Raw genomic sequence first — 13,283 nt, forward strand, 5'->3', positions numbered from 1 at the left:
GTCAGGATTTTGCTCTTTAATGCACTTATCCTAAGCTCCAGTGGATTCTTTTGAGAGTCATGTCTGTTTCAGCGGAAACTGCTTTCTTAAATACCTGAAGCAATTTAAGGGTATTTTCTATCATACAGCACAGGACCAACTATGACTGAGTCATGCTACCTCTTCTCCCTTGTGTCAAGTTCCTTAAAGACCACACCCTTCATTGGACAGCCACAATTTTGCCCTTTTTTTTTTTTTTTTAAGTTTTGTTCTCAAAAGTCATTGGTTTTTATCACAATATTGTTGATTTGAAACATTATACATTTCATGTATCCATAATGACTCACAGTTTTTAAAGATTGTATTCCATTGATGGTTATTATAAAATATTGCCTATGTGCTCCGGATTTTGCCATTTTAAAATGAGCTGATGTTTCACAAGGTACATTTTAGTTCGCCTGGTACAATTCAAGGGACATCTTGGGTTTCATTCAGCTTCCCTTGTGGCTCAGCTGATGAAAAATCTGCCTGCAGTGCGGGAGACCTGGGTTTGATCCCTGGGTTGGGAAGATCCCCTGGAGAAGGGAAAGGCTACCCACTCTAGTATTCTGACCTGGGGAATTCCATGAACTGTGTAGTCCATGGGGTCACAAAGAGTCAGACACAACTGAGTGACTTTCACTTAGGTTTCATTAGAAGTACATTTTTCAAGTCATCTTCTGTGATTTCCACAGATGGCCAACTTTGTTCATTTTATTCCAGGAAGCGGTAGGGAAGTAAGAGAAAGGGAGTAATAGAAAGGTCTATACACATCTTTTTATTGCAATAATATCTATTATGAAAAAGTGGTAATACTGTGTGAATGCTTTTAGGATAACTAGTGTCCCTACATAGTGAATATTATGTAGACACTAAAGATAATTATGAGGGTGCTATAGGAACATGGAGGAAGTATATAATGACATTTGAAACATGCTATATAAAAATAGAATATGAAATATGCACAATTATAGTAATACTTTTGTAATAAAATAGATACATATAGGAAAGACACAATGAAAACAGCTGTGAGTTTGTAAGGAAAATGAGATTATGGCAATTTAACATTATTTTAATGTCCTTTGGGCTTTGTAAAAGCCTCAAAAATCTCATCAGATGACTTGGTTCTCCATTTGAGCACCGTCTTTAGTTAAAGTCTGTTGCCTTACGTCTGCTCCCCATAACATTTGACACAGCCCAGTGTACTATCATTGGGCTTCCCAGGTGGCTGAGTGGTGAAGAACCTGCCTGCCAATGCAGGAGACATGGGTTCAGTCCCTGGGTCAGGAAGATCCCCTAGAGAAGGAAATGGCATTCCACTCCAATATTCTTGCCTGGGAAATCCATGGACAGAGGAGCCTGGTGGGCTACAGTCTATGGGGTCACATGTCACAAAAGAATCGGGCACAACTGAGCTACTAAACAACAACAAATGTGCTATAGTTGTTACTTTTCAGATTTCACCTGATGACCAGCTTGGATAATCATTTAGGTAACAGTAATTGACATATTGTATTACTTTTCTTTTTAGTGATGAAAATGCCAGGAAAGATTTAAAGACACTTCCAGCTTTTCCAACCAAAACTCTGCAGGAGCATCCCTCCCTTGCTTACTGGTAAGCTGAGCCAAGATGGCCCATGACCCCATTGCCATAGCCTCCATTGAGAACTACATGCTCCTCAGGAGACTGCAAGAAATATAAGTGAGGGAAATCTCAAATTGCCTATAATATGTGTCAGACTCATAAGAAGTAGACCTTGATCCTTCTAGTGACAAGGTCTTGTTAAAGCTCTCTGGAGACTGTCATCCCAAGACTTGTAGTCATATGTGGAGAGTAGCCATTTGCCTTTCCATTCAAGTGCATAAAAGATTTGTAGAGTGCTGTTAAGTCATGCTTAGTATATGGGTAGTCACTGTGTAACACAGCCCTCATCTGGAGGAGTACAATGCAAGTGGTATAAAAGACAGATTTCCTTAAACAGAGGTGTTCGTAATGCACAGAAACAACCTGAATGATCAGAGGTTTCATCTACAGCCAGGAGCCGTTGTCTATTTTGAGTTGTTTTCTTTGTCTGTGTTTTAATGAACCCATCGTACCCATCTCCCATGCGACATTTTTCCTAGAGAAGTACGTTTTCTCCCCTTAAACTACTTACATTCCCTTTAAATGTATTTTCCTCAGTTTAAGGCTATGAATCCTGAAGATGGTTTTCCTTTCCATTAAAAAACTGGTTACCAAAAAAAAAAAAAAAAAAACTGGTTACAAAATAAATATTCGCCATGAATGAGCTATAATATGAAAGTTGGAATATTTCCCAAGTCAATAGTGAGAGTGAGTGCTGAGGCTACATTGCATCCTGAATCTGGAACCTTTTAAATGAATCATTGTTAAGTGACAGTTTCTTAACAGTAAAAAGCAAAGACCGATTACTGTTGATTATTGGGTATATAGAGATAAAAACGTTTATTCTTCTCATTATACTTGAGATGTGACTAACAAGCTACCAGTCTAAAAGGAGGGTAAATAACTGAATGGTGTCAAAGGTGATCAGAGTTCACCTGTTTTTCCCCTTTCTAATCAAAAAGTTTTATCCTAAGACAATAATGAAGGTATTATTACCTTCTCCTAAGGTATTATGTGCACAAGTCATGAGAGTAGAGTATTTTAGATTGAACACTCATGTAGAAACATTTTTAATTCTTTCTAAATCTTAGCAGTTTAAGGAAAATGTCTATAATACCTTACACCTGCTGATCTCTTTAAAAACTTTTAATTTCCCCAGCAAGTCTCTCTAGCATTTAATAATATTGTTTTGTATTTATTATATTCCATCAGTTATGGGAGAAAATATTAGTTTTTCATTTGATGAATTGATGTTATTTTCCTTTTCTAATAACTTAAGGTTTTAACATTTTACACATAAGTTATATAAAATTGTAAACAGTCAAGACAAGGTAGTCAAACGTCTGAGGTCCAAGAGTCTGTGTCCTACAAAAACGAAAGTCACCCAGCGTCTATCTCCTGAACAGGTTGGTCTAGGCCTTCTTTCTCAAGTATTTTCAGTGGCTACCTGGAAACCTTGAAATGGAATCTGTACTTCACATAGTTGTATATTGCTCTACTTTTCATTTCCTTGTTTTACAGTGAGGACAGAGTAATTGAACATTATTTGAAAATCAAAGGTCTGACTCGGGGTCAAGCTGTCGTTCAGTAAGTATCTTTCTGAAGATATGGTTGTAATGTCTTCTGTTTGAGAAAGTCATCTGAAATGATTTCTGTTGTACAGTTGGTGTGCATATAGTACCTGGCTAGAAGTGTCTTGCCGTGAATTACAAACTTCATGGGCTATTCTATACTTTGGTGTCATCAATTCAGATGCCTACCAATGTCAGGCAGGTAACAAAAATGAGATTGTGGTGACTGTGGTGAATTAGAGAGCTTTTGACCTGGCTGGAGACAAGGCTACTCAGCCTCAGCATTCAGGCATAATGCTGCCAAATCATCTAATGTTTTTCAAGAAAAAAAGGAAATTACAGTTTTTAAATCCTATTTTTTTTCTTTTTTATTTATTTTAGTTGGAGGCTAATTACTTTCCATTAAATCCTAATTTAAAAAATTGCAAAGTAATGTTAAGAAACTTTAGTACAACGTGAGGCAGACAGTACCTGTCTGGAGGCCATGTTTGGTCACCTGGTTGGCAGCTCTATTTTGGGTGGAACACACAGTGCTAGATTGGATCATCTGTTTCTTCCTGGTACAAACAGCAGACTGTAATGATAGATTTCTACATTTTAGACCTACAGAGTATCCGTTGTTTATTAAGAACAGTTTACAAGCTACATTGAAGTTTTTAAATTATAAAAACTAAATTTATAATTTTTAAGTTGTAAAAACTAATATAGCATGACTATATTGTGGAATAACTTTTATGATGATAGAAGGTTTTTTTTTTGTTTGTTTTTGTAAATCTGCCGAATATAGCACAAATCATGTGAGAAGTGAAATAAGGACTTGGTGATCACTATTCCCCCGTCAGGTATAGATTTCTCCCACATCCCTGCTCTTGCACTCATCTCCTTTTTATCACAGTATACCTGCTGGGATTTTCAAGGCAGAAATCAGAAGTTAGCAGTTCCAAAGCTGAATCCCTAATTTGTGCCCACCTTCTGAACTGAAAAATAAAAAGGAATAGCAATTTCCATGAATGATTTTAGGTTAGGTTAATGAGCATATTATTAACTGTTCTTGATTAAATGTAGTATCTTCTTATTTCCTTTGATCATTATCGTTATGGCTCCAAGTAAGAGACTGTCTAACTCAGTAGTTAAGGCTCTAGACTGTGGAATCCGACTCACTTTGTGTGGGAATCCTGGCTGTGCAGTGTAATTGCTACCTGGCCTTGGCACATCTACTTAACTGTTTATATTCACTTACATGGAGACCTTTTACTTTGAAGAATTATCACGTTTATTGATTACAAGGTCCAGAGCCACTGATCTTCGAAATGTTATTAAACAGCCCACTTGTATCATACAGGAGTCTCAGTTTTTTGTGGGCAGAAAGGAAATCTTACACAATTTAGTCCACTCCATAAACTCTTAAGGGCTACCCTGGTGGCTCAGTGGGAAAGAATCTGCCTGCTAATGCAGGAGATGCAGGTTTGATCCCTGGGTCAGGAAAATCTCCTGGAGAAGGAGATAGCAACCCACTCCACAGTTCTTGCCTGGGAAATCCCATGGACTGAGAAGCCTGGTGGGCTACAGTTCATGGAGTCACAAAAGGGTCAGACACGACTGAGCAACTAAACAACAACAACATAAAGTCTTAAAAGAATAAAATAAATACTTGTTGAATTAAAAATAACAAGAGGTATATAATCACTTTAACTTTTTTGAGGGAGTACATACATTTAAAAATCTTATTTACAATAGTAGATTTACAATAATAAAACTCACTCTTTTAAAGCATATATTTCTAAGAGGTTTGACTTTATTTCTAAAATGTACCACCATCAATATATAGATTACCTCTATGTTTTATTTATTATGAGCAAGACTCAAAAGTTGATTCTAGTGTCTTGCATCATTAAGTGCTAGTTAAAAAAAACTTGCAATTTGTGTTTATAATAAAGTATAATATGTTTCTGAGTCATAGAAATTTTAATATGCAGACAATATTTCCTATAGCTTTTTGAAATTGAGTTTTTGTTAACAACCTTCTAACATTTGAGTGAGGTAAAATGTATTACTCCCTAGAGTGGTTTATTCTATTTCTGCCTTTAGTCAAAGAAGTGGTTTTAATGAGTAAAGCAGATACAAATGGTGTTTCTTTAGATCACTTTTCCCAAAAGGACCCTCTAACTAATTTAATAAGAGGTTATAACATATATTCATTTTTCATAGGTATATGAAAATAGTAGAAGCTCTGCCAACCTATGGAGTCCATTATTATGCAGTAAAGGTAAATACTTTCATATGACGAAGCTTTCATCATGACTGTGTTATCATATGAGCATTAGTGAACAGCATTAACTTCCTAAAATCACATAAATCAATATGCATATTTATGTAAATTTTCTCTAGGAATTTCAGCTTTTAGAGTAAGATTGAATTTCTTAAAAAAAATAAAAGCCTGATTGTATCTTGTCATTGTTATAGCAAATTATAAAGCATATTATCTTTGTAAAATGCTAGCTATGTTCAAATGTGTTCCCAAAGCCTCTATTAGCCCTGAAATATTCAGATCATTCTCTTCTGGTACACCTATGCATTTACCTACTTTTGCTTATTTATGTCTTTCAATTGGGCACCTTTCCAATACTACTAGATGTACATTTCATACCACCTTTGTATGAGAATCATTGGAGAATCATCCCATATCATTTAAGCAGCTTCATAAAATCCTCAAGTTTCTACAAGATTTGTAGTACCCATTTTCAGTTGGTATGTTTTATATTTGAGTAGTATTTTTAGATTTCATACACATGGAGAAATTGACTAAGAAAAACTTTGAGATGATAGAGAACAAAGCATATTGTTAATAAAAGAGTCTTGTTTGAAAGAGGTATAATTTTATACTTGGTCAATCTTGAGTGACTTTCCAAGTTCTGACAGTGTTTGCAATTCCAAATGGTGGGGAATTGGATCATACATACCTGTATGATGAGGACACCTTTTACTAAAAATATGTAGCAATTCCATTTTAATTTCTACTGATTCTTAATTTGTTTGCATATGGGTATATGTTTAAGCCCAAGTTTTTTCTTTCCCTTTGTCAGTATACCCTTTCTTTGGCAAGACCTAAAAGATAAATTTATGAGTAAAAAAAAAATTCCTCCTCTCCCCTTATATACCTCAAAGTCATTATTCAAGCATCTTGTCTTTGAATCATTTAACTCATCCGAAGAGTGCTTTAGTATTCCCATGTTCCTTGTTAAGTTTATAAACATTAGGATTTGGAACCACTTTTCTCATCTTGGTAATTCTTTGGAAACTTCCCTGACCTTTATAGCTAGTTACTAATCAAGAGAACAAAGAGCTTTTTTCTTTTTCTTTTTTTTTTTAAATGACTAACTGGCTTTGTACTCTGGATTAATTACTCGTTGAATTACTTATATTTTATATCTTCTTTCCAATTGTTTAATCCTAACAGTAATATGTCTTTCTTTTTGATGGTGTTAATAGTATTGGTGTGTTTTGATTTATAGATCTTATTTGAAGAAATTCTAAGAAAGTGTTCTAATAACAAGTCAGGATTTTAAATAGTGTTTTGTTTACCAAGACAAAATTATTTTGACTTGCTGATACTTGTTAAAGCAAGAAATTGGTAGATATTACTTCATCTCTAGAAGACTTAACAATTAGGTCTTGGTTCTCATGTTTTTCCACCTTCCAGGATAAACAAGGACTTCCTTGGTGGCTTGGAATCAGCTATAAAGGAATTGGCCAGTATGATTTGCAAGATAAGGTGAAACCTCGGAAAGTAAGTGTGAATCGTTTCAGACACGGGAACGCTAAGCTGTTCTAGAGCTAGAAACGTCACTTTAAGAGGCAACAAGCAATCTTGGGTAAAGAATTTTTGATTAGTGAAGTCCTAGGTGTACAGAAGAGTCAAGTTAAATGTGAGATACTTTTTATAACTCATTCATGCACCATTTATACAGCAATTCCATGTCTGATCATTTATTAGTAAAATTATGCACAAAGATTTAACTACAAGGATGTTGATCACAGCATAGTTTATAAGTGTACACATCTAATTTCTATTTTAAATTAGTATGAACATGATGATGTCATTTGTTTAATAAATTTTATCTATATATAAAAAAGATGCATACATATACATCTTTACATTGAATGGATAAACAAATGGATGAACTGTAAAGATGTAAGCCAAAAATTTGAGTACTGGTTACCTCTCAGGGGTATAGTTACAAGTAATCTTCTTTCTACTGTTGCTGTTATCCTTGCTTATCTTTGTTTCACAATTTTCCACACTTAACATGTCTACTTTTGATAAAGGAATTATGTGCTGTTTAATAAAGGTACACTATCTGGCTTGGATTTTCCAGAGCTAATAAGTTACATTCTCGGCAATTTGATTGTGAGATTGTTCCTCTTGACCAAGCGTAAGTGTACAATACTTCTTATTGCCTGTGTAAGAATTGATGAGTTTGTGTAGATAACCATCGAGCTGCTCCGGCCTACTCAGTATTATAGGAACATAACTTACTCATGCTGGTAGGTTTTGCCACCCTCCCTGTCCTCTGCTGCCATGTCTGGGAATCACAGCTATTGAAACAATGGCCTATAATAACAGACCGTGGTCCAGCGGCCTGCGCCATCACATCCCTACATCACAGCCTTAAATAGCTCTTGGCACTTCCATCTGTCTCTGGCTTTAATGTGTACTAGAAAAACAGCCATGTTTTTCATAAAGTCAGGCCCTGTTCATAATACCACATGCTCTTCATCTTCTAAGTGTCCATTCAGCTTCAATTGGTGCTTACAATCTTCCTTTGAGTTTAGGCAATAAATAAGCTACCCTTTTCTCCTCATTTTATGGTTGTGAAACTGGCACAGAAAACATGAAAGGGTGTCTGCCAGAGCAAACCACAGTCCCCTTTGAATGCCTATTCAGCTCTCCTGGATCAGACTGGCTGGGCACTGTGGCTTCCTATTGGGGATTCTCAATAAAAGTAAGACAGCATTCAACAGAGATCTGCCTGGTGACTGACAGTAAGCAAACCTGTGTGTAATTACACAGTTAGAACTTGATCTCTGTAATTTTGGCCCAGTGACCCAGATCAATTGAAATAAGGAATATTTAATTTCCAGGAGTATAAGTAATTAGTGGTTGTGTTATGTTTTGGGTTTGAGTTTTTGTTTGTTTGTTTGTTTTGGTGGTGCCACAGGGCCTATGGGATCTCAGTTCCCTGACCAGGCATTGAACCCTAATCGCAGCAGTGAAAGCCCTGAACCCTAATCGCTAGGCCACTTGGGGAACTCCCCAACAAGGATGTATTTGAAAGTTTGTTTCTAAGATTAAATTTCCAATAATGATAAATAATGATAAATTTCTAATAAAGAAATGATAGGCATATCATTTTTTGAATATTTTTCAAAATCATTTTTCTGTGCAGTTATATATTTTGATGTTTTTAGAAAACGTTTTAAATAATCATTTTAAAAGAAACAAACAAAAAAAGCACCTACTATAGAAGCATGTCAGTTGGGGTAGCAAGTCCTTCAGTCTTCATCCCTCGCCTGTTTATAAACATTGTCAAGAGGCCGATACTGATTCATACAGACTTTGTCAGTGTGTATACCAAGCAGCAGCAGCAGCATACCAAGCTTTTACAGCGTGAAAGACACCTTACTATATATACTATTTCTTTTCTTTTTTAAAAAAAAATTTATTTATTTCTGTATTTTGACTGTGCTGGGGCTTAGTTGCAGCACATGGAATCTTCACTCATGGCATGTGAACTCTTAATTCCAGCATGTGGAATCTAGTTCCCTGACCGGGGATCAAACCCAGGTCCTCTGCATTGGGAGTGTGGAGTCTTAGGCGCTGAACCACCCGGGAAGTCCCTGTGTGCTATTTCACACTATGTCATATTTCTCCAAGCCACTTATAAAACCGATCTCTTTTCACTCTTTTTAAAGCTGCCTAGTTCTGTATGGTGTCGAAATACTTACTTTATTTAACCAGTTCTCTCGTGATGGACGTGTGGGTTGTTTCCACTGCTAGGAGGATGGATTTGGAGCATAATAAGTTTCTTATTGAAACTAGCCCCTAGTTTATCTATCATGTAGGATCAAATGACTGCCTATCATGTTTTCTTATGGCAGACCTCATCTCGGTTGACTTTTTTTTTTTTTTTTGGTAATTTATTTCTTCCCTGAATTCTACGTTAATAACATTTCTTTAAAATTGTTTGTTCTGAATTTGCATGTAAAATATAACTTAAATTGACTCAAATAATTTCTTAGCTAATGTGCCTTGAGAAAATTGAGATTCTCACAGACTCTAAATGGATCTACTAAAAACAACCAGGCTTTCTTCCAAAATAATGGTGAATCAGAATCTGCACAGTAAATGTTGCTGTTAATTTCCTCTCAGTTGCTCATGACTCACAGGCCTTTCTTCACATTCACAGTTTCATAGAAATTGGTAAATATTGTTTGACACTGATCATAATCAGGTTTGCTTGTTCATTTTAGAGTCTAGACAAGGATCGGAAGCCACTTCCTTCTAGAGTTTTCCTATTTCATTTTTAAGATATGCCACTCAGTTTGAAAGGGACCATAAACAGACCATCCGGTGTCATCACTGTCTCGCTTTCTCTTTCTTGGTTATTTTTGCAGGTATCCACTCTCTACTATAGTTCACCTCCTCCTTGCTGCTTCTGTTAAGCCTGACAAGGGACTCTGCTTCCGTATCTTTATTTTTCCCTGTTCAGACAACTTAAGGGTTTTGTTGGCGGGTGGAGTTTTTCAAGTCCCTGTCCTGGCTCAGTTGGCACAAATAAGGGAGTGCATAATTTAAAAGGACGTGAACACTGATATATAAAAGGAGGACATGCTTCAGCTGTTTTCATGGGCCAATGCTCCAGCAAGTTACCAATGGCTGGGCAGAAAAGAAGGTCAGATTGGCAAATCGGAATGAAACAAAAGCCAGAGTGGGAGTCTGGGTAGATACTCAGCCTCTTGAACCACATGCCTGCTGTATTATAATTACATGGCTTAAAAACAGACCAGAAGGAGGAAGGTTTGCCAATAACATGTCAAAAGGCTATTTTGAAAAATGGTTGGTCCGAGTCCCACAGGCTGAACCCTTCTGTCCTTTCTACGTGTCTATCAGTTATAGCCTCTGAATGTTGGGGACTGTATTTGTTTTACCTCCCAGAATACCCAGCAAAAGCATCTGTGTAGGATAATGATACAGGCCAAGGGTTTGGGAAGAAATCCAAAGCCTGTCTCTGATGTCTGTTTGCTGTGTGACCTTGGGCAAGTTGCTTAACCTATTTTTAAACTCAGTTTCCTGATCTGCACAATGGTGATGCCACCAACTACATAGGGTGGTTGTAAAAGTTAAATGAGATTATATTTAGCATTATGCCTGATTTGCAGTCATTACTCCATACCTGGTAATTACTCATTGATGGTGAGGGAGAGAGGCAATAAAGAAGGGTATGAGAAATATTCTTGGATTCCTATTTGATTAAGGAAGGATCCAACATTGCTATAGACCTAGAGCCTTAGTGTACCACCTGAGAGTACATGCTCACATTTTCTATTTTCAGAGGCTGGTAAGCATTCTGCCTCTCTCAGTTCATTCACCACAATGCCCTAAGGTATGATGCAGATTAAAGAGAAAAGTTTTAAATTCAGAGTTATAATCCACAAAGATTTCAGGTATTAAAAATTCAGATCATAAGCAGTTTTTCTTTTAAATCTGCCCTTTCAACATGAAATGTGTCATTGCAAATTCTTTGGGAATATGAAACATACGAGAACTCAGTTTCAAATTGTAGGATATTCACACTTAAAAACGATGAAACTTTATTAAAAAAAAAAAAAAAGCAAACACATTCCTTCTGGGTTTTTATTGTTCACTCAGTATTTCAAGTCTTCACAAAGTAGACAGTGGGTCAGTGTCTGAGTAAAGTGTCAGTATCTGTCATGGCTGATTTGTACCCCTCCAGCAAGTTATTTCACTGGGGAAAGCCAGAACCTGTCAGAGGTGGGAGGAATAAAAATGACATGCTAGTCAAGGTGTTACAGTAGACCATCGTAGGATAAAATGCTTTTCAAGATTAATATCTTGCTGCATTATAACACTCTAAGAGAGTCTTAAGATACACTTCATTACCCCAGGACATTTCAGGGTGGGAAAGAGGCCTTTAAACATCAGTTAACTAAACTTTTTTTTTTTTTTAATTATTGGATTTTCCCGTTGCCTAGAGCCAGACAAATTAAGTAACCAGCACAAAAATCTTCCTCTTGCCTTGTCATGAAAGTACAATGTTCATTTTATTTAAACTCAGTGACTTGCGTATTCTTCTAAGCATGGCCAACTTTTGTGTGTGTGCGTGTGTGTGTGTGTGTTTAGTTGGAGGATAATTACTTTACAGTGTTTCTGTCATACAACGACATGAGTCAGCCATAAGCGTACTTACATCCCCTCCCTCTTGAGCCTCCCTCCTTGTCCCCCCACCCCACCCCCAGGTCATCACAGAGCACCAGGCTGAGCTCCCTGTACTACCCCGCAGCTTCCCACTAGCTGTGAGCACAGCCAACCTGATGATTTCTAAGTCCTGCTTGCTTCTTCCCCCCGCCCCCATCACCATGGACCTCGATTTGAATGCTAGTTCTAATGCTGCTGAAATGCTAGAGGAGGTTAAGAGTAGGAGAGAGAAGATAACGTGTGCTGCCCACTTGTACTTTCTACATCAATACAAAATGAATTGTGGTGTGCAGGGAGAAAAACGAATTGCAGAACCCAAAGACCGGTCCATCCTGTTTGTAAAGTCTATAATTAAGCTCCAGCCACACCAATAATCAATGTGATTGTTAAAACCTTCCACAGAGTCAGTGGGAGGAGAACCAAAGCCTTATAGTATGGATTTGAAATGGAAACCAGTCCTGCACTCTGCTTACCCGCTGGCTGACCTGCAGCTGTCTCTTAGCCTTTTGGGTCTCTGTTTTCTCAACTATCAAAATCAAAGAATTCTGTGTCTCTACCTCACAGCTCCTTATGTGGACCCGATGAGTTAGTGAATTCCTTCATTGACTACTTATTTTTCTTTTCTTTTTAAAACTTTTTATTGAAGTATAGCTGATTTACAATGTTGTGTTACATTCAGATGGATGGCAAAGTGATTCATACAATCGTGAATACATATACATCAATTTTTTTCAGATTTTTTTCTCTTATAGATTATTATAAAATATTGAGTATAGTTCCCTGTTCTATACAGTTGGTTATTGTTGGTTGTCTGTTTTAAATATAGTATTGTATATATGTCAATTCCAAACTCCTAATTTATCCCTCCCCTCCTCCTTTCCCATAGACATTGCACACACACACACAAAACCTTACAGTTACTTGTTTTTCCCTTCACACCATACTCTAATTTATAGAAACTTTACTGGGCAGCACAGGTATTTGTCTTTTCCTCCTATAATTAATCACTATGAGAATTTGAAGCAGATCTTCTAAGACAGGGAACTCAGAGAATTGGATGGGCATTGTTGAGTCTCCATTTCCATCTCGTGACCAGTAGGCAGATGGAAAGAAGCCAAGGCAAGCAGCCTTGTTCATAAAAATCACCAGGTCTAACTGCAAAAGAGTCTGGAAGTGTATCCTCTAGGTGGGTGGCCGTGGACAAAGCCATCACTCAAAGTGTTTTGTTATGAAAAGAAAGGAGGAAAAATAGATCCTGGGGGTGACAAGTAGTTTCTGTCCTTCTGTGTTTGTTCCCTTTGAAGTCTTTCAGGGGGGATGGTTAATGAGAAACAAACAAGTTAGCAGAGCCTGAAGATATAGATTTTGAATAGTCTCTGATGGGAACCAAGGAGACAGAGGGATGAAAAGGGGACAGGTGGGGATGTTTCCTGTTTCAGGGAAGGCTTCTCTGAGAAAGGTAACATATGAGCTGAGACCTGAAGGGTGAGAAGGAGCCAGGCTTAAAACAAAGCGTGGGCTGGCATGTTCATGTCAGAGAACACTGTATGCTGATGGAAGGGGGACAGGCGTG

General features: G+C 37.1%; 1 protein-coding gene across 5 annotated transcripts in view; it reads left to right on the forward strand.

Moving 5' to 3' along the window:
- Nucleotides 1-13,283, forward strand: part of FRMD4B (FERM domain containing 4B) — a 358,627-nt gene that overhangs the window by 308,634 nt on the left and 36,710 nt on the right. For all 5 annotated transcript variants that reach the window (XM_061396423.1, XM_061396420.1, XM_061396424.1 and 2 more), the window contains 4 exons: nt 1,550-1,633; nt 3,164-3,229; nt 5,422-5,479; nt 6,914-7,000. In XM_061396423.1, the coding sequence (XP_061252407.1) occupies nt 1,550-1,633; nt 3,164-3,229; nt 5,422-5,479; nt 6,914-7,000 (295 nt within the window). The remainder of the gene's footprint in view (nt 1-1,549; nt 1,634-3,163; nt 3,230-5,421; nt 5,480-6,913; nt 7,001-13,283) is intronic.

Source organism: Bos javanicus, chromosome 22, assembly GCF_032452875.1.
Source record: "Bos javanicus breed banteng chromosome 22, ARS-OSU_banteng_1.0, whole genome shotgun sequence".
NCBI classification, from domain to species: Eukaryota; Metazoa; Chordata; class Mammalia; order Artiodactyla; family Bovidae; genus Bos; species Bos javanicus.